At 46.3% G+C, this 22,550-nt stretch overlaps 1 protein-coding gene across 1 annotated transcript in view; it reads left to right on the top strand.

Annotated features, from left to right (window-relative positions):
- Nucleotides 1-22,345, top strand: part of INTS12 (integrator complex subunit 12) — a 116,850-nt gene extending 94,505 nt beyond the window's left edge. Inside the window, exon 7 of the mRNA XM_078677603.1 lies at nt 21,581-22,345. Coding sequence (XP_078533729.1) covers nt 21,581-22,168 — 588 coding nt within the window. The 3' untranslated portion in view covers nt 22,169-22,345. The remainder of the gene's footprint in view (nt 1-21,580) is intronic.
- Nucleotides 22,346-22,550: the final 205 nt, after the last annotated feature.

The following is a 22,550-nucleotide window of genomic DNA, read 5'->3' on the forward strand; positions in this document are numbered from 1 at the left end:
GGTTATAACTCATTTTGGAACTCCAAAGGCAGAAGATTCCCCCGTGTGGAGACTCCATGCCTGTCTCCTCACTGATGGACAATTCACTGACCACCTACTAGGGGAATTAAAAGTGTTCCTTTGTAGTCAGCCGGGTCTCTGTGTAGTCAGCTGGATAGTTTTGGAGGCATGTAAAGCCTCGATGAGAGGGATTGTGAAAAACTTGGGCGCATTCACGACCTGGAGGCATCTATCTTGCACTGCAAATGATCATACATATGCCGGCGGTAGTTTCCCACGCTGCGCCAACTGTCAATTGACAGGCCTACCCTTTATCAGCCCACAGATGTTGGATGGTCTCCACTTGGAGGGTGCATGAATGGAGGGATGGGTCAAGCAAACTCTTGCACTGGCTGGCCACGAGGGTGGTTCCCAACTTAACTCACAGGTCAGGTGATGGAGGACTCCTTGGGTATTGCCACGGTCTTTGCCACATATTATGCTGTGCTGTGTGCAGAACGTGCACGCCCCACACGAGAAACCACCGACATCCTGGTGTCGGATCTTCAACTAATCCCGCCTGAACAGTACCTACAGGATCACACTGGATCAGGGATTTATGCTTGAAGAGGTTGGGAAGGCTCCAACAGCTCTCAGTGCTGGAAAAACAGAATGCCTAGATGGCTATCCTGTGGAATATTACCAGAAGTTGAGACTTTATATCCTCCCTCACCTTGTGGACCTTTCTAATGAATCTAGCACCTGAGAACTTTCCCACACAAAATTGATTTAGCCACCCCGGTGGACCTGCTTAAACTGGGACAACCGCAGTCCCTCTGTGACTTCTACTGGCCCATATCTCTTATTAAACAGAGGTTAGATTTTACGCAATACTACTGGCCAACTGTCTCTTATAGGTGCTACCCCATTTAGTCTACTCAGATCAATGCAGATTTATCCCCGCTGCAGTACGATTAATTGTATCCGCACGGTTCACTTTGTGTTAAGTCTAATTCAACACTTTGGGGGCTCCGCAGCCTTTTTACTAATAGATTTCGAAAAGGGATTTGATACCTTAAGTTGACCATTCCTATAGGAAACCCTTACCAAAATGGGGCTAGGGCCCAAGTGTCCAAGTTATGTTGAAGTGCTATATGCTGCCCTGCAGGTGCCCGCTAATTGTGTTCTGTCTTTCAAATTCCTCATCAGATGGGTCACTAGGCAGGGCTGGCCCCTTTCCCCTTTGCCATTGAGCCCGTGGCAGCTTGGGTCCAGTATGACGCACAGGTTTGATTGGGGTTTGGTGACGGAGGAACGCATACTATTTTATGCAGATTACCTGCTGCTATTCCTCGCTCACCCCACTGAGACAGGGCTTTGCCTAATCCACATCCTACATATATTTGCCCCCACCCCCAGGGTTGAGTGTTAACTGGGACAAGTCCCTCCTTGTGCTTATACGGGGCGACCACCAGGATGACCTGTGGAACACCAGGATTCCTATTCGTAGATTACGCATTTTCCATCCTGGGAACCGGGAGTTACCTGGAGTCTGAGTCTCAATCTTAGTCCATTGGTGAAGAAGGCATGAGAAGACATGTACACCAAATCTCTTGAGTACCCCTGAAAGGGATTAAACTGTTGAGGAAATCATCTAGCAGGAGTAGAGAGGCCCAAGGACAGGTTATGAGAGGCGTATACAGCACCGGTGACGGATCCATCGACGATAATCTGTCAGAGGCCAAAGGCGCACCAGAGGGAACCAAAAGAAAGTCCGAGAAGGTGTAATATGGCCTTTTTAAAGGTCTCAATCTATTGCAACATCGCAGATGACCCAGGTGCCCACAGATCAGCTACAGAATCAGCTCTCCGTGGGGGTCAGACAGCAAGACCGAAGGACACTGACATCTTTGCACCTTTTCGGGCAGAGAGTAGTGGGACGGGGACAAATCCTACTTAGCTTTTTTGTGCTTCTGCTTAGACTTACCGGAAGTCATGGACCACGATGAGGATCTGTGCGAAAACAGGCTTTTTGAAGGTTCACACCCACTTTTTGCCCCCATTGTGACTGCTAGACACTGGTGTAATGAGTTTGGAATGCCCTGTGCCCTGCTAATCGGGATTCTGTGCATGTGCTCTGACCCTTAAACAGGTACATGTTTAATATGCCTATCCCCAACTAGCATACCCTGACTTTACTTGCAAGTCCTGCCCTAGCATATGGTTACCAGGGGTAGGCACTGTCATTTAAAGTGTCCCTCATTGATTGCAGAGCTAGTTATGTCACCACAAGTGTTGTAAGCCAAAAGCATGACTCCCAGCCTGCTGCTGCTAACTGGCAGAACAGTTTTAACATACCACTGCGAGCTGGCAGAACAGTTTCAAACTATTAACCGGACAGTGCCATTACAAGTAATGGTAAAGCCCAAGCCTTCCTTTTTAATATACTTCTTTTTTTTTTTTTATAGAAACTTTTTTTTAAAATTTCCATAGCAAACAATGCAACCAGTCGCTTGGTCTGAATACACAATATGCACATGAAAGTTCTCAACACCCTCCCAAACCCCCACCTCCACACACATTTTCAGGCCATTGAGGCACTTGATGTACCCCTCCTGTTTTTTCTGTCTAGTCCGTGGTAAGACCACCACTTCCTCTAAACCTTTTCGTATTTACGGGGACACCCCCGTGCCGTATATATAGTTTCTTACATTTTGGCAAAACAGTCAATGCCATGTATACATGCTGTTATCGATGGGGCTACAGCAGACAACTACTGCTTAGATAGATCACATTTAGCCACCAACATACCCAACCCCACCAGTATCATGTACCCTTGGGGTCCCCCCAATCCTCAATTATGCCCAACAACGCCGTTCTAGCTGAGATGGATTTGACGTTGTTTCAGTAGGCCTGAATAACTGGACACAACCCTACCAGGTGGAAGAATGCACCTCTGGGACTGCAACACCTACCACAGTCTGGGGAGGAGCGAGATCTCACCCTCCACTACCGGACTGGCATTAAGTAGGCCTGCTGAAGAACTTTACATTGTGTGAGCTGGAGCCTCGCTGAGATCGCCAGTGTATGGGGGGCCATGCATGCATCCCCCCAATCTGCTTTGCCAAGGCCCCCAGCCACCATTCCCTCCTCTTGCAGTGGGCCCATCAGTCTGGGGAGAGCGACATCAGGGCGATACCACCTTTCCCCACATGACCCATAAGCAGACGGCGATCCAGTGGACTATATTCAGTGACATCCTCCAGCTCTCCTTTGTATTCCAGGAGTGAATGTCTAAACTGTAGGTAGCGAAAAAAACTGTGAAGCATTCATGAGGAAGTCCGCACAAGGGTCTTGAAAGGATCTAAGGTCATCACGCTCCCAAACATCTCCCAAGCGAGAGATCCCTATATGGTCCCGACCCTGGAAGCCTTCCATAGACACTACCCGTGCTAGCCAACGGCACTACCACAAGGGGTCTCAAGTGGAAGTGTACGGTCCCAACACATCCACTTCAGTGTAGCCCGTTACACCAGAAAGACCAGTAGTGTCGTTTCTGGAAGGGAAGTTGGGATGGGTGCCCCCGTAAAGGATCCCCACCACCTAAAGGATCCCTACCACCTGGTTTAGGTCAAGGAGGGATAGTTATCCCTGGTATTTTGAGTCCCCCTCCACCCCGTGCAACCATTCATTTCTGACCAGTAGTTGGGTCGCCCAGTAAAAGAGGTGGACAAACCGCCATGGGCAGTCCACCCTTACACACAGAGCAGGTGCACTTGCCAAAAGCAACCCATGGAGGTTTAAGTGCCCAAATGTAACTATGCTATGGCTGCTAGGGATACGAGCCAGTTCTGCGGAATCAGGAGGGGATAATTCTGTAGGACATAGAACAACCATGGGAGGCTCATAATTTTTTTTTTTAAAAGGGTCTATCTGGCCATAATATTTACTGGGAGTTTATCCCAAGGCCCACCACCTCTGCAATAGGCACCTCAATCTTCTCTGGGACAGGGATCAGGCAGACAACATATCGGCCACCAGGGATAACAAACGTATCAGTGCCCTGTTATTACGACAGCAGACCAATTTTGTTTGCCCTTAGTGGATTACGATCACCTCATGGGATGCAGAATCTACATTTCATCCTTGAGTGGCAAGATATAACATCTTTCAAATGGGTCAGATCGTTCAATAGGGTTATACCCTGCCATTCCTTTCTGACCCGTCGCATCTTCCACCCCCATCGGAGAGGCTTTTAGAGAAGCATGTGTCCACCTTGCTTCATGAGGTGACATTTTGTCCAAAGTGTCAGAAAGTGAGTTTGAGCCGCGACGAAATAGGGATTGGGTGCTACTCTGATCTTTTGTCATGCTGAAGGACTGAGGCCTTTGTTCTATTTTAGATTAGTGCCTTCTGAAAGGCCTTCTTGCAGAAGAACAAATGTATGATGCTCTTGTTGGCCAAGGTTTTCTCTGCTGTGAATCTAGGCGACTGAATGGTTGCTTTGGATCTGCAAGATGTCTACTTTCATGTACCCATTGTGCAGTCCCAGAGATGCTACTTGCTGTTCAAGGTAGGCCAGGGGCATTTTAAGTTTGCTATCCTCCCCTTCGGCCACACCAGTGCCCCTTGTGTGCTCATGAAAGGCATGGCTGTGTTTGTAGCACAACTGCGAAGGTTGGCGATTCCAGTTTTCCACCTCATCGACGACTGGTTGTTGAAGGCGGGCTTGCCACAGTTAGTCTTCAGACTACTGTAAACCTACTTGCATCATTGGGATTAATTATCAACATGCCGACATCACACCTAACTCCTTTGCAGATCTTCTCTTTCATTGGAGCCTTTCTGGTTACAGCAAAGTTTCGGTTCTTAACTGTCACCGCGAGTCCAGGACATTCGGGCTACGGTCCCAATGTTTTAGTCTCGGCTCGGGTCCGAGTAAGCGTGGCTCTGAGCCTTCTTATCCTCCAGCTTGTTGAATATACTAGATGGCATAGGGAGCTCTGTTGTGGAACCTGAAGTCTTAGTGGGGCCAGCACCAGTGGAACCTGATTCATTCCATCCAGGTTTCGAAGGATACAGCAAATGATATGCAGTGGTGGTTGCTCGACTGCAGTTGGATCAGCGGCAAACCCCTCTGCCTTCCCCACCAAGAGATGATCATGGTGACTGATGCGTCACTGCTGGATTGAGGAGATCATCTTGGGAGATGTGGATCTACCGTCCATCAAGGGGGGGGCTGATTCAGATTCTCGTAGGCAACACTATAGCCATGTGGAATTGCAATAAAGAGGGCAGCATTGGGTCCTGTGCAAGGAGGCTCTTGGTCTCTGAAGCTGGCTAGAGCCTGAGGGCAGATCCCTGGTCTTGAACCACCTGGTGTGATCTTTGAATGCCAGAGCAGACACACTGAGGCAGTATCACCTGGCGGATCAATGAATGGCCCTTATATTACAAGGTGGCACAAGGCATCTTATAACACTGAACAGTAACCTGGCTAGACCTTTTCGCTAGTGTCAAGAACACACAGTGTCAAAACTTCGGCGCTCTGGAGTTTCCAAAAAGTCTTTCTCTTGGAGATTCATGCTGGCTAGAGAGGAGCATGGAATTCTTGTACACCTTTCCCCCGATGCCTCGCCTGCCCTGATTTCTGAAGAAGATCTGAAACGGCTGGGCCCAAGTCATCTAGTGGCTTTGGATTGGGCCCAAAGAGTGTAATACCCGGAAAGTCTGGGCAGGATTATCTGTTCCCCCAATCTGTCTACTGCTTCAGGTGGATCTTATGTTGCAGCAGCAGGACAGGGTCCTGCACCAGAAACTATGCAAACTTCACTTCAATGCATGGACTTTGAGTGGTAGCTGTCGACTGCATTTCAGGCTACCTCCCAGAGTTGTGAATGCCATGCTTGCTGCCAGGTATCCCGCTTCAAAGTTTATCTACGCCGAGTCAAGTTTGTGGGCTGGTGTGACACCTATAATATGGACCCATTACAGGCCAAACTGTTGGGTGTCTTGGTGTTTGTTTCATCTCGAGCCCAGCTAGGACTTTCAGTTGTCGTCCCTTTCGGTCTTTTTGCTTTGGATGGACCAGCAGTCCTTGTTTAAATCACCTGTTGTGCGGAGGTTTATAAAACATTGTGGACACTTTTCCCACAAACTCTTTATGATGCTACAGTGGGATCTCAATTTGACCCTCACATGACCTCCCTCCGACCCAGTACACAGCTGCCCACTACGTCTCCTGACTCTGAAGAAGGGGTATCCTTGTTGCGACTGTTTCAGCTTGTCACGTGAGTGAGCCTTAAGCGTTCTTGGTGCATTCGCTTTACACCACTGAGATTATTCAAACGTTTATAACAATCTATGGAGATCTTACAATTCCAATCACTTGCTCAACAGGTAACATAATGAGGAATAGTTGGACAATTCAAAAATAGAACTGAAAATGGGGAGGAACCTCTACAAAGTTCACAACAAAAAAAAACTTTCATTAATGTGTGCTTAGCTTCATAATATGATATTAACTATTCTGTCATTTATTTCCCTGACTGATAGTTGGAAGAATGGTTTCTAAATAAGCCATTATTTGTTTCCCATGGTGGCTAAATCTCAAAGACAAGTTGACTGGGAAAAAGAGGCCCTATACATGATAGTATTGGTAAACCAATACAACCTACACAGTATTCATTGGAGATTATTGTCCAGCTGGATATAGGATATCCTTTATTATTATTCCAGTACACTTCATTCTGTGTCAGAAAGAATAGAACTGGTTGGTAGAGGTATTCTTTCTGATTCGCTTCTGCCAGTGTTCGTTCAACTTAAAAAAACAATGGTGCCTGAAGCTTCACTGACGTTTGGCATCCTGGAGATCCCTGATGTTGGTAAGCGCAATCTACAGGTGTAGGTTCTCTTCCCATAAAGTAAAGTGTGGCTTCCAAGTTAAATATAACTTTGGAGTCCAGACAGATAAAGGTGTGGGAGATTGTGGAGATTATGCACACAAATGATGACAACTACAACTATCCTTTCGGTAATTCTAGGTTTCAAGCAATTAGCTAAGTAGACATTGCACACTCTAGCCACTACTGAGAGGGCAGCGCTAACATTACTGAAAAAGTATGGACCTCTAGAACAAGATACAAGCCTTTTTAAGAGGAGATTTAAAAGCAAATGTATTTGTCGTGCTGGCGTGAGGAAATTCACTGTGCCTTCCTCAGTAACATCTGTATCGCAGGGCAAAGTTGGTTGACTGTTGGATTCTGAGCTTTGCCCCTCACACTACTTCTCTGGGAAGCCTGTGACCGCTTTCGACCCCGAGGATGAAGTGTGTAAAAGGTTGTACTAGGCACAGTTCACAAAGCCATAGTAAGATGGGACCTTAGGACATCTGTGGCTAATGACCTCAACCTCCAAAATAGGGGCCCAGTAGCCCCAGTCTTCCCTGTGACCGCCCCCGAATGGGGCATGACAGGTTTTCGTTGAGCACCGGTCAAGATATCATTAATGAGGTTTGCATCTGGTATTAGAATGTATTTTTTTCATATTTGTTCCTCCTAAGTCAGTACACATTTTACATGTTTTTTTTCATCCAATAGTAAATTGAAGTTTTCCACTGTAAATAATCTCTCATTCAGCTTACCAGCTGGGGGCCCTGAGGTCTTTGTTCACATTTTTCTGGCCATTACATAGTAATCTGTTGTACTGGGAGTAGAATGTGCTTGTTTGATCATAACATTCTCTGCCAGGGGTTAGTTACTATGTAGACATGTAGTGATGTAATGTTCTTAGACTGTGCCTTGTTTAAGTTTTGACTGTTGTGTGTGTCAGGTACCGGTGGAGTGTGCATTGAAGGCACTTGCCTACTGTGTAGCCTCTTTATTATCGTACCATAGTTCCTGCGTACATACTACATAATCCTGATAGGAAAATTGTTACTATCCATCTCAATATGTTGCTTGATTTGTTAGAGGAACGCTGTGTTTTTTGCAGGAGGTACATCTCTCATAGTTATGACCATTAAACACTTTGAGAGGAAGTGGTACATCCATTTGTATCCTTTCCGATCAAGTAATATGTGTTTTTTACATCCCTATTCAAGTCTTGTTTTTGGCTATGGCTGCTTACAGGGCATCCTTTCACCCATACAGCCATTCTTAAAAGAATATTTTTCCTACGGTGTGTCTGTAAAGTCTGAAAAGGATGACCATTGAGCCAAATTGTAGCTGGCTCTTCTAATTTGAACATGGCTTAGCTGCATGTATCAAGTGAAGGATCATCCTATTATAGACATAAAGGGAACTGTAGAAGGCTTGAAACAGCTTGGGTTGCTGTTTTGTTCTTGAATAAGCCCTGACCATAGGAAAGGAGTTATCAATTAACAGTCTATATCTGCCTGAGTTAGTGAGTGCATAACGTATTTTCCAGAAAGATAGAAAAACCATACCTGAATATTAAAGAGTGATTTCACCGAGAACAAAGAAAGCAATTGTTCCACATACTATTCTTCTGAAATATATTTTTTAGAATTGTTTTATTTTCTTATTTAACTCAACACAAAGAACAGTAGTATGATGCATAGGTACAGTTTTTGGAATAGTCTGTCACGCTAAGACTAACTGTCCGGTGTAATCTCTTCTAGACCTGCACACACCATCACGAGTATTTCTGTCACTGTCCTTCCCATAAACCTGTTGCATGTGTGTATTGTAATCGGAGCTCCCAGTTTGGAGGGGGGGAGGTGTCTGGCATTGAGGCTTGACTGCTCGATACATGGTGTCCACTCCACCAGAACCATAATAAGTTCTCCATTTACCCCAGACCGTCTCAAATTTCCTCTGACAACCCTGTCCCTTATACTTTACCCTCTCCGCTTCCTTACACATATTCATGCCTGCTTCACACATGAATTCCGTTGGAACTCACTGCTGCTCCCACATCTTGGTGATATCCCGCTTGGCCACCATAAATTCTTGCATACAGAACAATGCAGTCCCGGAAAGATCCATTCTGGCAGATATTTGACTTCTTACATGGAAGTCATTCTATATATTGGATAAATAGTAAGGGTTAGAATTGGATACTGGTCTGCTTCTAAACATCAATTCCTAGCGACCTCCAGAGATTCTGCGGTAAAATCTGTTGTAAATTATTTAGCTGGCTAGGAGCCCCAACTGAAGAAGGAAAAGCTGTGTTTGATGGCATGTTTGGCTGTAGATACACATGTTTAACATAAGTCTGCCATCTAGTGTTAAGCTCGGAAGTATGCAAGTGTTTCTTTATAGAAGTCTTTCGAGTCATGAGGTGTAGTGACTCCTCCTCTTGCTTACAATGCGCATGGTCCTCAAGTCCATTGTTGAATTGTTTTTTGCCACCATCAGGTTCAATCGTGGACTCCTGTGTTGCATCTCAACATCGTAGAAAAACTAGCATTTAGGCCTGTACTGACGGTATTGTTATGGATCGCGGTTATTCATAGTTTACATCAGTAACCCATTGATGTGTGCCAGCTAACCGAGGCCCGGAGAACATTCACCATTCGAAGCAGATGCTTCTTCACCAAGTTCCGTTCACGTCATGCCCATCGGGTGATGGAGCGGACATCTTTTAATTTTTGCCCACGCGACCATGAGTACATCAAACAAGAAAGCATATGCACCGAAACCCGCTTCGGCCAAACAAAAAGCTAGGTCTGAAACTGTGGAATCGGTTACAAGAACATCATGATGCAGGCAAAAAGAACTTTTGATTCACCCAGACACCGGTAACATCATGGCTGCACCCCCACAAAGCAAGGAAAAGGCAGCAAAGAGACAGTTAACCTTTGAAAAAGCCTTTGTGAGCCCCTGTCCACCAAAGCACAGGAAAAGGGTGGACAAGGCACTTGAATGCAAATGGAGCAGGGAATACAACTCAGTGGACAAAAATGTTTAAACGTGCACAAAAGGAATACTGTGCTTCTGTAACTAAAGCTAAACAAGCTTATTTTGAGGAGCGTATCGGAAAGGTAGGAAACATTTCAAAAGAGATTTTCTCCATAGTTGAGATTTACAACCCCATCGGCCTGCGCCTATTCGCAGGCTGTTTCAGTTGAATGGTGTGAAAAGCTTGCTCTCCTTTTTACTACCAAGATCCCAAGCATTCAAGCTAGCCTATCAGTAGGCAGGATACCGGATGTAGACTCTGGGTCAATACCACAAAGTAGGTAGAATACTAAGATTAGGATAAAGCTGAGCTCCTTTGAAACTATCTCTCTGGACTGCTCTCTGAGGTCTCTAAAGGCAGTCAAACCAGGTTCCTCTAAAGATCCATGTCCCCCTAAACTATTGGCTATGGGGGCGGACACCATCAATTCGATAGCCAACTGGAATCTAAATACTTAATTAAGGACAGCTAATGTCCCTAGTGTATGAAAACAGGCAATGATCCTTCCACTTATAAAAACCCAGCAGCAGATCCTGCTATCCTGGCTAATTATAAGCTTATTTCTCATCCAGGGGATACTCATCAATAGTCATAATCTATGAATAATCCCCGCCCCTGTGCGGGATCCCGGAGCATATAGAAAATACATATAAATATATATGTATATATATATGTGAAAACATATATTTGCAGCCTAAAACATTTCCTAACTGGCAAAATTGTCGCAAAATTCCATAAATTAGCATACATACAGTAGTACTCTTCCAAACCCTAAGGAAGAAAGAGAGCAGAAAACATTTGTATACAACAATGCTTTATTGCCATAGGAAAAACCTGTAATTGCAGGCATTTGCCAGTAGGCTGCAGTAGAGTATAAAGCAAACAAAGAAAATTGACACCTTGCCTTTAAGGCATTAGAGTAGGGGTACCGTGCCTTTAAGACCTGAAGGCAACCCCCTGCTCCCATGATGCACCACAGGTGACAGTTGGGTCAGTTCTTTTTTCCGGCTCCTTCTGTGAGGATCCTGGAGCTTGAGCTCTTCAGTTTTCAACTGAAATTGTGTTTTTGAGAGAATTTTCTCTTAGATTTCGAAATTTTTTGAATAAATAAGGCTTCTGATTTATTTTTCTGTGGTAACCCACAAGAATTTCCTGTCAGAATGCCTGCTCTGTTTCGGAAATGTCCTTCTTGTGACTAAAAGATGGCTCTGACATTTTTTGAATAAATAAGGCTTCTGATTTATTTTTCTGTGGTAACCCACAAGAATTTCCTGTCAGAATGCCTGCTCTGTTTCGGAAATGTCCTTCTTGTGACAAAAAGATGGCTCTGACTGACCCACATTCTGTGTGTATTGTGTGCCTTCCATCTACACACATTCCTGATCAGTGCCATCACTGTAAAAAAATTTAAAGTCGGACTCTTCGCGACAGGGAGAAGATTCGACTTCATGCCATGCAGGAGATGGACAAAAGTCACCAGGTGGGTGCTTCCACAGTCCCTAGATCTTCTCCTACAAGCAAGCACGGCCAAAAACGGCGTCATTCCACTTCTCCTGTTCCCAGAAAGAGGAATGAAGGTCGAAGAACTCCGTCGACGTCGAGGTCGCCGTCGAAAAGGCCCAGATCATCTTCACGACGTCGAAGATCTCCGCCGCAGTCAAGTAAGTCGGCGTCGAGGCGCCATACTTCGGGCTCGAAGTCCATGGCTGCTACTACATCGAAGTCTCCGTCGACGTCGAGGCTTCCGTCGACGTCGAGACACACTCCGCCGCCCCGGAGGGGATCGGCGTCGAGAGCTAGGACGGCATCTAGGTCGCCGCTGACTAGCGGGCCGCCGTCGAGAGGGACTGCCAGATCCCATCCTTCGAAGTCAAAGAGGTCGACGTCGAGGCGACGCCAGGAAAGGTCGCCGTCGACGCGACGTCGAGGAAGGTCGTCGTCGACACGGCGTCGAGAGTCGTCGTCGATACGACGTCATGGAGCACCTCCATCTGATCGACGTCGAGGGAGATCGACGTCAAAGTCTCCGGATCGACGTCGAGGTTCTCATTCGAGTCCTGCTCGACGTGATCGATCGCTGTCGAGAGCATCAAGACACCGCTCGACGCCACTAGTCACCCAAACGTCTTCGACGTCGAGGCTTTCGCCGTCGAGGGATAAAGTGCCGGTAGTGGAGTCCCCTGGTTCTGAGACTTCAGGAGGCAAATCATCATCTCCTGGCTTGAACATCGTGCAGGTCTCTCCAGAATCTTCGCCCAGATCTGCGGGCAGGTCACGCAGCTTGGTGTCTCAACATCCTCAAGGGGCTGTGTCTGGAGATCAGAGTAGTCCGAGCTCGGATTACTCCCGTACATATTCTCCGTCTAAGACAAAAACTCCGGCCAGACCATCTAGTTCTCCACGGAGTCCCAGGATTTCACCCAGGCCCAGATCTCGAGCCAGATCACGTTCTCCAGTGCGGCCATGAACACCTGTCAGACCAAGATCTCCAATCCGGCCAAGACCGAGGTCTTCATCAAGACATCGCTCTAGGTCCAGGGACAGTCACAGCAGGAATCGTGACAGGTCCCGTAAGAGGCGGCATACAAGATCTTCCACAAGGTCGTCCTCGTCTAGGTCGTCTTACCGAGATTACTCTCCGACCTTCTCCTCTACGCCTCCTTCCCGAGTCTCTCCAATTGATGACCTCTCGACTTTCTCAGATGTTCTGGGCAGAGGAGCAAAAAAGCTGAATATTACGCTGCACACTCCAGTGGTTCCCACTTCTGTGATTTTTGATACCCTCCGTCATCGCACAGCGCCCAGGCCTCTACTGCCCCTGGTCCCCGGCCTCCTAGAACTGGCTATGGCTACTTTCCTCACACCAGCAGTGGTGGGATCTGTTCCATCTCGGATAGCCAAGAAGTACAAGGCCCCTGCAGAGGATCCCTTGTTCCTCAGATCGGATCCTCCTGCGGATTCCATTATTGTGGCGGCTGCCATGAAGTCCCATGCAGGCTCTACTTCTTCTTCAGTACCACCTGAAAAAGATAGTAAACTTATGGACTCGTTTGGTAGGAAGGTATGCAACACCTCTTCTTCCTTTATGAAGGTGGCTAGCGCCTCTGCCTTGCTTGGAAGGTACGACAGGTCCCTTTGGGACTCCATGACTCGTTTTACAGACAAGCTCCCCAAGGAAGATCACCAAGATTTTCTGGAGACTATACAGGAGGGAGGCCTTGTAGCCAATCAAGTTATTAGCGCCGCAGTGGATGCCTCTGATCTTGCGGCCCATGGCTATTCAAAAGGTATTTGTTCCCGTCGTTCGGCCTGGCTCCGCCTGACAGGGCTCAAGCCAGACGCCCAGAAGAAGATTTTGAATTTGCCCTTCAATGGGAAATCTCTGTTTGGTCCACACGCGGACGACGAAATGTCCAAAATGAAAGCAGAAATGGACACCGTCAAGGCTGTGGGATTAGAAAAGCGCAAGGAATTCAAGAAACGCTTTCGCCAAGGAGACAGGAGGTCTTTCCAACAGAGGGTTCAAACCCCTCAGTGGCAATCTCAGTCTCAGCAGAAGACGCAGTTCCAACAGCGTCGTCCTGGCAGAGGAAGAGGTGGCAATAACAGACAGCAGCCTTCCTCAAAGCAACCTCCTAAGCCCTGAGCCATTGCTTCCTCCACGTCTGTTCGCCACTCCGGTGGGAGGGAGTGTTTCTCATCATCTGACAGAGTGGGAATCCATTACAAAAGACAGATGGGTGCTGAATATTGTGCAGCATGGTTACTTGCTGAGGTTCAAATCTCCTCCTCCGCAAGTCCTCCTCCAATCGCGACATCTTCCACGTTACAAGAGTCAATTGCTACAAGACGAAGTCTCCGTCCTTCTAGAAAAGATGGCCATAGAGGAGGTCCCCTCAATTCACAAAAATCAAGGAGTGTACTCCCGCTATTTCTTGGTTCAAAAACGAGGAACTGTCAAAGAATACAGGCCCATTCTAGATCTTCGAAGGCTAAACAAATTCATACGAAAAGAAAAGTTCCGTATGCTCGCCCTGCATCAGATCTTCCCACATCTTCATCAGGGAGACTGGATGTGTGCCATCGACTTGCAGGACGCCTACTTCCACATACCAGTGTCAGTCAAGCATCGGAAGTTTCTAAGGTTTCAGATCGGACGTCGTCACTACCAATATCGAGTGCTGCCGTTTGGCCTGAAATCTGCACCTCGGACATTCTCCAAGTGCATGGCGGTAGTGGCTGCTTTTCTCCGCAAAAGAAAGATCTTCGTCTATCCATATCTAGACGATTGGCTGTTGAAGAGCTCCACCCCGTCGCTGCTTCAGGACCATCTGTCGTTCTGCCTCAAACTGATGGACTCGTTGGGTCTTCACGTCAATCTGAAAAAATCAGTTCTCAACCCTTCTCAGCGGATCCACTACCTGGATGCTTCTCTGGACTCACTACAGGCAAGCGTGTGTCCTTCGGAGGAGAGGTTGTCATCTATGCTCCTGAAGGGTCGCCTTCTTCTGGACAATCAGGCCCCCACAGCCAGACAAGTGTCCTCTCTTCTGGGATCGATGGCTTCATGCATTTACATCGTGCCCAATGCTCGACTTCACATGAGACCTCTACAACAAGCACTCGAAGATCAGTGGTCTCAGAGATCGGATCAGTGGGAAGACCGGGTCTTGCTTCCTCAAGAAGCCAGGGACTCGATCAGTTGGTGGTTGAAACGATCCAATCTCCTCCGAGGAGTGCCGTTCCATCGTCCTCCTCCATCTCAGTCAATTGTCACGGATGCCTCCCTTCAAGGCTGGGGTGCTCACATGGACCGACTCCAAGTTCAAGGCCTCTGGTCCGAGGTAGAGCAAGGCTACCATATCAACTTCCTGGAGCTTCGAGCAGTTCATCTGGCTCTCAAGTCTCTTTATCCTTCTCTGCGCACCAACCACCTCCAGGTTCAGACGGACAACACGACAACTATGTTCTATCTGAACAAACAGGGAGGCACGAGGTCAAGAGTCTTGTCCCTGGAAGCACAAGCCATCTGGCATTGGCTCCTAGCAAGAGGCCTGTCCATAGTGGCAGTTCATCTACCAGGAATTCAAAACGTCCAAGCAGACTGTCTCAGCAGAATCTTCGTAGAAGCGCACGATTGGGTGCTCAACGAGGAAGTCGCTCAAGAGGTTTTTCGGTGTTGGGGCGTACCGGACGCAGACCTGTTCGCAGACGCGGCCAATACAAAATGCCCCGTCTTCGCGTCCAGGTTCCCTCAACAGGGATCACTGGGGAACGGTCTTTTGATCAGCTGGTCGCTAACATTACTCTACGCCTTTCCTCCCCTGCCTCTGATCCCGGCGGTGATCCAGAAGTTCTACAGGACCAACACCAGAATGATCCTGATAGCACCAGAGTGGCCACGCCAGTGGTGGTACCCAGATCTTCTTCAGATGTCGGAGGTTCCTCACCGGCGCCTACCATGCCGTCCAGACTTGTTGACCAAAGACCAGGGGAAGGTGTTTCACCCCAACCTCACTTCCCTTCGCTTGACGGCATGGCTCCTGAGGTCATCCAGTATGGACATTTAGACCTCCCAGCAGACTGCATGACTATTCTTAAAGAATCAAAACGACCCTCCACTAGGAAGTCCTACGCTTTCAAGTGGAAGAGGTTCTTCTTATGGTGTCATGAGCACTCTCTTGACCCGGTACATGGCCAAGAGCAGGTGATTCTTCCATATCTATTGCATTTAGCGAAATCTGGCCTGAAATACCCCTCCATCAGGGTTCATTTAGCTGCAATCACAGCATATAGGAAGTCTCCTAATCAGACATCTTTCTTCCTTATGCCTGTTGTTAAAGATTTCCTAGAAGGTCTGAAAAAAGTCTTCCCACCGGTGAGGTCCCCCTCCCCTCCCTGGGAGCTTAATAGTGTCCTGACTAAGCTGATGAGTGCTCCTTTTGAGCCTATACATAAGGCCTCTTTGCAGCACTTGACCTGGAAAGCTGCCTTTCTAGTGGCGATTACCTCTGCCCGTAGGGTCAGTGAAATCCAGGCCTTGTGTTGCAAGGAACCTTACACAGTTTTTCATGCCAACAGGGTGGTCTTAAGAACGCACCCAAGTTTCCTGCCTAAGGTAGTTTCAGATTTTCATATCAACCAGTCTTTTACCTTACCTACTTTTTCTCCTAATCCTTCCACTCCCCCGGAGAGGTCATTGCACTCTCTTGATCTCCGGAGGGTCCTGAAATTCTACTTGTCAAAAACGCTGCCTCTTAGGAAGTCTGACCGGCTTTTTGTTAATTATGGCAGTACTAATACTGGCCTGTCAGCTTCCAAAAGGTCCATTTCTGGCTGGATTGTCTCCTGTATAGCTTTAGCTTATCAACTAGCTAACAAGTCCTTGCAGGGTAAACCACATGCACATTCTACTAGAGGGAAAGCTTCCACTACAGCTCTCCTTCGTAATGTTCCTATTTCTGAAATTTGTAAAGCGGCAACTTGGCGGTCTGTCCATACCTTTACCCGCCATTATTGCCTGGACTCAGATACCCAGGCCGATGCCAGAGTAGGGCAGGCCTCGTTAAGGAACTTGTTTGCATAAGATGTATTTGCAATATATGTCTTAGTCATTCTGTGAAGTTTTTATACTTCTGCTCGTCCGCGAGACTTTGGGTATGAGCTTGCTAATCTATTCATAGATTATGACTATTGATGAGTATCCCCTGGATGAGGAGGATTAGTTACTTACCTGTAATCCTAGTTCTCATCCAGGGGTATACTCATCAAAGTCATAAGCTCCCGCCCACCTCCCCGGACGAGCAGAGTTACACAGTTATGAAATGTTTTATTGTGGATCTCCACAGGTGTTATGCACCTCCAAAAAGAACTGACCCAACTGTCACCTGTGGTGCATCATGGGAGCAGGGGGTTGCCTTCAGGTCTTAAAGGCACGGTACCCCTACTCTAATGCCTTAAAGGCAAGGTGTCAGTTTTCTTTGTTTGCTTTATACTCTACTGCAGCCTACTGGCAAATGCCTGCAATTACAGGTTTTTCCTATGGCAATAAAGCATTGTTGTATACAAATGTTTTCTGCTCTCTTTCTTCCTTAGGGTTTGGAAGAGTACTACTGTATGTATGCTAATTTATGTAATTTTGCGGCAATTTTGCCAGTTAGGAAATGTTTTAGGCTGCAAATATATGTTTTCACATATATATATATATATATATATATATATATATATATATATATATATATGTATGTATTTTCTATATGCTCCGGGATCCCGCACATGGGCGGGGATTATTCATAGCTTATGACTTTGATGAGTATACCCCTGGATGAGAACTAGGATTACAGGTAAGTAACTAATCCTTCTTTGCTACCAGCCTTATCTAAAATCCTAGAGAAGCAGGTGAACAGACAATTGTCTAACTTCTTGGAAGTGAGCAATTTACTTTACACAAGTGGATCTGGTTTTAGAGACTGGTACAGTACAGAAAAAGCTCTAGTCAAGATATCAGAACATATTGGAGGCAATCTGAACAGCCGGGGGGGGGGGCAGTAGCTGAACTAATCATGTTGGACCTGTCGGCAGCTTTCGACACGGTCCCTCTTGCGCTCCTGCTAGATTGCCTTCAGGACATGTCGGAGTGACAGGGCAAGCATGAGACTGGCTAAAATTATTCTTAGAAAACCGAAGACCGCAAGTCTGGATCAACCATGCTCAGCTAACCTCAGTGGAGTAGATACAGGTGTTCCCCAGGGCTCGGCTTTGAGCCCCACACTTTTCAATATTTGTCGAACTCCTTTGGCCTAGTTAGCAGAAGAATTAGGAGAAAATGTGATCTCCTATGCAGATGACTCACAATTGCTCTTCTCCTGAAGTAAGGGAATGGAGCTAAAGGGCTCACGCATCAAAACCTGCCTAACCACAGTTTTTCACTGGTTAGCAATGGTGCAATTGAAATACAACGAGGAAAAACAAAGTCTTTCCTTTGGGAGGTTTCCTCCACATTTCTGGCAAACCTTTTGGCCAGATGATGCCCCTCCCAGGCCCCCCAAAAAGACTTGGTAAAAAATCTAGGGATTACATTTGATAATAGACTGTTTCAGCCGCCAAGTAAAAAGGTTGGCAGGGATCTGTTTTGGTATTATGAGATCTCTTAAGAAATTTCTGCTCCTTTTATCATTCCCTGCAAAGAAAACCGTAATTCAGGTGCTGATTACATCTCGAATTGACCATGGCAACGTCTTGTATTTGGGCCTTCTGCAGCACCTAATGGTTAAACTTCAGGTGATCCAGAAAGTGGCTGCTTGACTTTTGCTAAATATTCAGAGGCAGACTCATATCAGTTCACACTTATGCATTCTCTGCTGGTTGCCCATCAGAGAGTTAAATTCAATGCTCTGGTATTGGTCCACGATGCTTTGTATCATACAGTACCTACCTAAGAACTCAATTCAACTTCTATAACCCTATAAGACTGCTAAGATCCACCAACAAATATTTGGCAAGTATCACGAGGGTTCCGCGACAGAGATTAGGAGGTAGATTGCTAGCTTTTCTGGGCGCGTCGGCATGGAATTGGCTCCCGTTGGAGTTATGGTCCACAAGCGAGCCAGGGTAATTAACAACAACAAAAAAACACTGAAAACGTGGTCCTTTGTGCACGCCTAACTCTTCACCATCTACTTTCTACTAGTTCTGCACCGGGCAACTCCTTGGAGTAGCTGTGTACAATATAAAAAACATATCATACCAGCCCACCACCAGAGGCACCAAGGGCACACTCTCCACCACGTTCACCTGCTGCTGATTCACACTACCCCCTACAGGGTTCTATTAATGTCTTTAAGGACCATGGAGATGATGGGGATCAATGCTGTATTTTGCCTCAAGATTATCAGTGGGACATGCATGATACAGGCCTGCTTGCAGACACAGACCCAGATCTCTATCTATTTAAACCTTCCCCTCCAGTTGATACTACCACGTACCATGACATCTTCCATAGGTCAGCTAGGTATCATAAGGTTCAGCTCCTCACAGGGCCATTAGAGGATGATTTTCTATTTGAGACATTTTCTTCAACTCATCGATCCGCACAATATCTGCCCATGCTTTAAGGTATGCTAAGACATACAACAGATATTTTTAACGACCCAGTAAATGCAAGGGTCAATACACCATGAGTGGATAAAAAATATAAGCTGTCGCCTAAAGGTCCCCTAAAGGCCCAAAATACATAAAAGGTTTACTACCACCAAACTCTCTAGTGGCTGCCACAAGAAGTAAGAGGGTAAACTCACAAACATCTGGTGAGGCACCCCCACCAGACAAAGAGCCTATGAAATAGAGGCTGCATGGAAGAGAGTGGCAGCACAGTCAGCCAACCATTGGCGGATAGCCAACACTTTTGATCTTCTTTCCCGCTAGAGAATCTACAGCACTACATGCCACAAACCGATGCCTACTGGGTAAGTAACATTTTCTTTACCTGTAGCAATAGTTTTTTTTTTAGGGCATTCTCCTCTTCTTCCCCATAGCCCATGTTATGGTGGACGCACTTTGAGAAACTGAAGCTACCTTCACCCTTAAAACAAATGTTTTTCATTGCCTTCATAGTTTCTGAAAATGCAGCAGTGAGATTAAGATTCAATAATTGTTCCTTTGAACGAGTTTTTATAAGGCGAGTAGAGCAAAAAAAATAAAATTTACATTTTAACGCCTTAAGCGGGCGTTCTAAAGGGTGGGCCGGGCTGCGTCGACCGTTGGCCGACGGCAGCACTGGGGAGGGAGGCACGGAAGGGGTTAAAAGTGTTATTGTTTGTGACATCCATTCTTGAGACTGGGTATTTTTCCAGTGTTCTGAATGTACGGTGGATAGGCCCACTAGAGAAATGATTATTTGCCACATTTTTGACCATTCAGAATCACATCAAAAGCTAAAAGAAAGTGCTATTTGATTTAAAAGAATCCCCCCCCCCCAGATCCCGTCCCCTCGGAGGAGCCAGTAGAGGGATGCTCTTAGGTGCCCCATTGACATCACAGCAAGGGGAAGAGTACGGGACCCTCGTGTGGGTCAAGTTATCCCGTCCAAACAAGGGTAGCCCTTCGTACGTTTTGTGAGATCTGACACGGGGAGTGGGATTTGTTGATCTGACTATAATGAGGATTGTATTATGATGTTGAAATGTAAACCAAGCGCTTATTATAATTACATCTTATATCCTATGAAACCTCAAGAAAGATCATTTAAAAAAAAGCTAAAAGAAGGTGGATTTGAAAGTAAGGGCGAGCTAGATCATAAGTGACTCCCATTAGGGAATAGAGTTGACTGATGCAGTAAGAGTTCTAGGTCATCATTTAACATCTAGGGGTCATAGGGGGCGGGGATGGAAATGGGGGAATGGGATGGGAAATCTTTTTCTGCACTGTTCTACAGGGCAGGGACTAATGCTGCCACAGAAAGAAATCGTTTTGAAAACATCTCTGTTTCCAGCGAAAGGTTTATGTCCTGTTTCTTTGAACTCATTGCTTCAAATCTATCTTATCTTCTGTGTCAACAATTCAATTGACTCTAAAATACATGGGGCCTCATTTATGAAAAGTGACGCATCGCTGCGTGAAAACAGCGATCCGTCACTTTTCACTGCGTCTCCTTGCACCACCAATTATGCGTCATATTTACAGTATGACGCACCATTGCGCAAGGAGTCACAGATACGTTAATTTTTCTGACGTATCTGTATGGCGCAAAAGTGTCACATTGCTGGAGTGTTTCACAAAAGTGACGCAACTCCAGCAATGTATCCTTTCACATGGGGCAAGCCCCATGTGAAAGGGCCTGCGTAAGTCTTACGCCTGCTGTGAGGCAGGCGTAAGAAATTGACGCATTTGTGTCCTAGAAGTGGCTCAGTGAAATCACATAGATTTCACTGCGTCACTTCTATGACCCTTTCTTGCGTCAATACGCCCCCTTGCATACATTATACCTGGCGCAGGTATAATGTGGCGCAGGGGTTTACAAAGTGACGCATCTACCTAGATGCGTCACTTTGTAAATATGGCGTAACAAGGCTAATTTTTTTACGCCAGTGGTGCGTCACAAAAAGTGATGCACCAGCGGCATAAAAGTGACACATAGCCTCATAAATAAGGCCCATGGTTTTGATTGGTGTGTGTAAAACAGACTGTCCCTGTTGTAAATGAAGGATTAGCTTTAGGTAATTGGCCAATGCAAGCTTTATTTATGTAATGGTTTCTGTTAAAAAAAAAAAAACGTAATAAAATGGAATCTAAATAATGTATGTCAGTTTTAACAAAAGGACATGGAAGACACTGCTCCCTATGCTGGCTTGCAGTCCTGTTCAACCGCAGAGCGTTATCTCATCCAATACATTTTAAGAAAAAATACAGTGACTGGTGTTGCTGCATGCTGTAGGCACAGATTGTAGGGGAAAGACTTAGGGGCTAAACGGATGTGCACGCTTTTAACCTTTACTTCATCTCTCAGGTTTGTAGTGCTCTGCAGGCTCTGAAGCAGTTCACAGCAAAATCAAAAACTTGAGTAATATTAACTATTTTTCAAGTATACAAACTGAAATAATCTGTTAAAGCCAGCTATTTATTCTGTTTTTTAAATCACATGAAATAAATATTGATTTGGTTTTTCTTAATTTCCTTAAAGCCTTCGGTGGCAGTTTCTGGGTCCTCGTCTAGTGCCAGTCTTTCCTCCTCCTCAACTGCCAGTGGTCTAACGGGATGGGCTGCATTTGGAGCTAAAACCACCTCTACGGGCCCTTCAACAAGCAAACTAGGTGCAACGGCCTCGAACAACAATGGGAAGCCGGCCCCACCCTCTGCTGTCCAGAAACCCATCGGACTGTCCGCATTGGCTCCCTCAAAAGCAACCGCTAGCCCCAAAATCAGTTCCAGTACCAGCAGTGTAAACCCTGTCTCGTTGAAGCCCATGCCACCACTAACTCTGGGGAAAACAAGTCTTAGTCGCTCAGCAAGTAGCGACAGTGTAAGCAAAATGGGCCTGCCCAGCCCCAGCGCGGCAGGCCCCAGCAGCAACAGCAGCAGCCAGGGAAACAGTGGCAACGGAAGCAGCAGCTTGGCTGGAAGCTCCAGTACCACCAGCAAAGTAACCGTAGATCCTGTCAGCCTGTCCTCTGGATTGAAGGTTCCCACGTCACAGGAGTCCCAACTCCACGCCATGAAGCGATTACAGATGGTAAAGAAGAAAGCTGCCCAAAAAAAGCTAAAGAAGTAAAACTCTGCCTAGAATGGCTTACCGTCTGTCTTTCCAGTGTGATTTCGGAAATCTTCTGGCATTATGTTGCTAGTAGCTGCATTCAACCTGCTAAGATTTCACTAACTTTATTTGTGTTCCATCCCAGAGCTGCTGTCCCTGAAGGGTGTTAATAAAAACATAATTGGCAATTTCTAATTCATTTTTCCTGATTTTTATGATTAATTCCCAGTCCTCCGTGATCCAGAAGAGGCTTAACATGTTTGTTAATGGCCTTTGTTGCAACTGCTGTATTGGATTTTACATCTGTTTTAGCCTCCTAGTATATGAAGAGCTGTGACCTGAGTCCCACTTTATTTTTTGGCTGAGCCTTGTCCTTCTCTGCGGCTCCTTTTGTCCAACT

This window comes from Lissotriton helveticus, chromosome 2_1 (genome assembly GCF_964261635.1).
Source record: "Lissotriton helveticus chromosome 2_1, aLisHel1.1, whole genome shotgun sequence".
Lineage (NCBI taxonomy): Eukaryota > Metazoa > Chordata > Amphibia > Caudata > Salamandridae > Lissotriton > Lissotriton helveticus.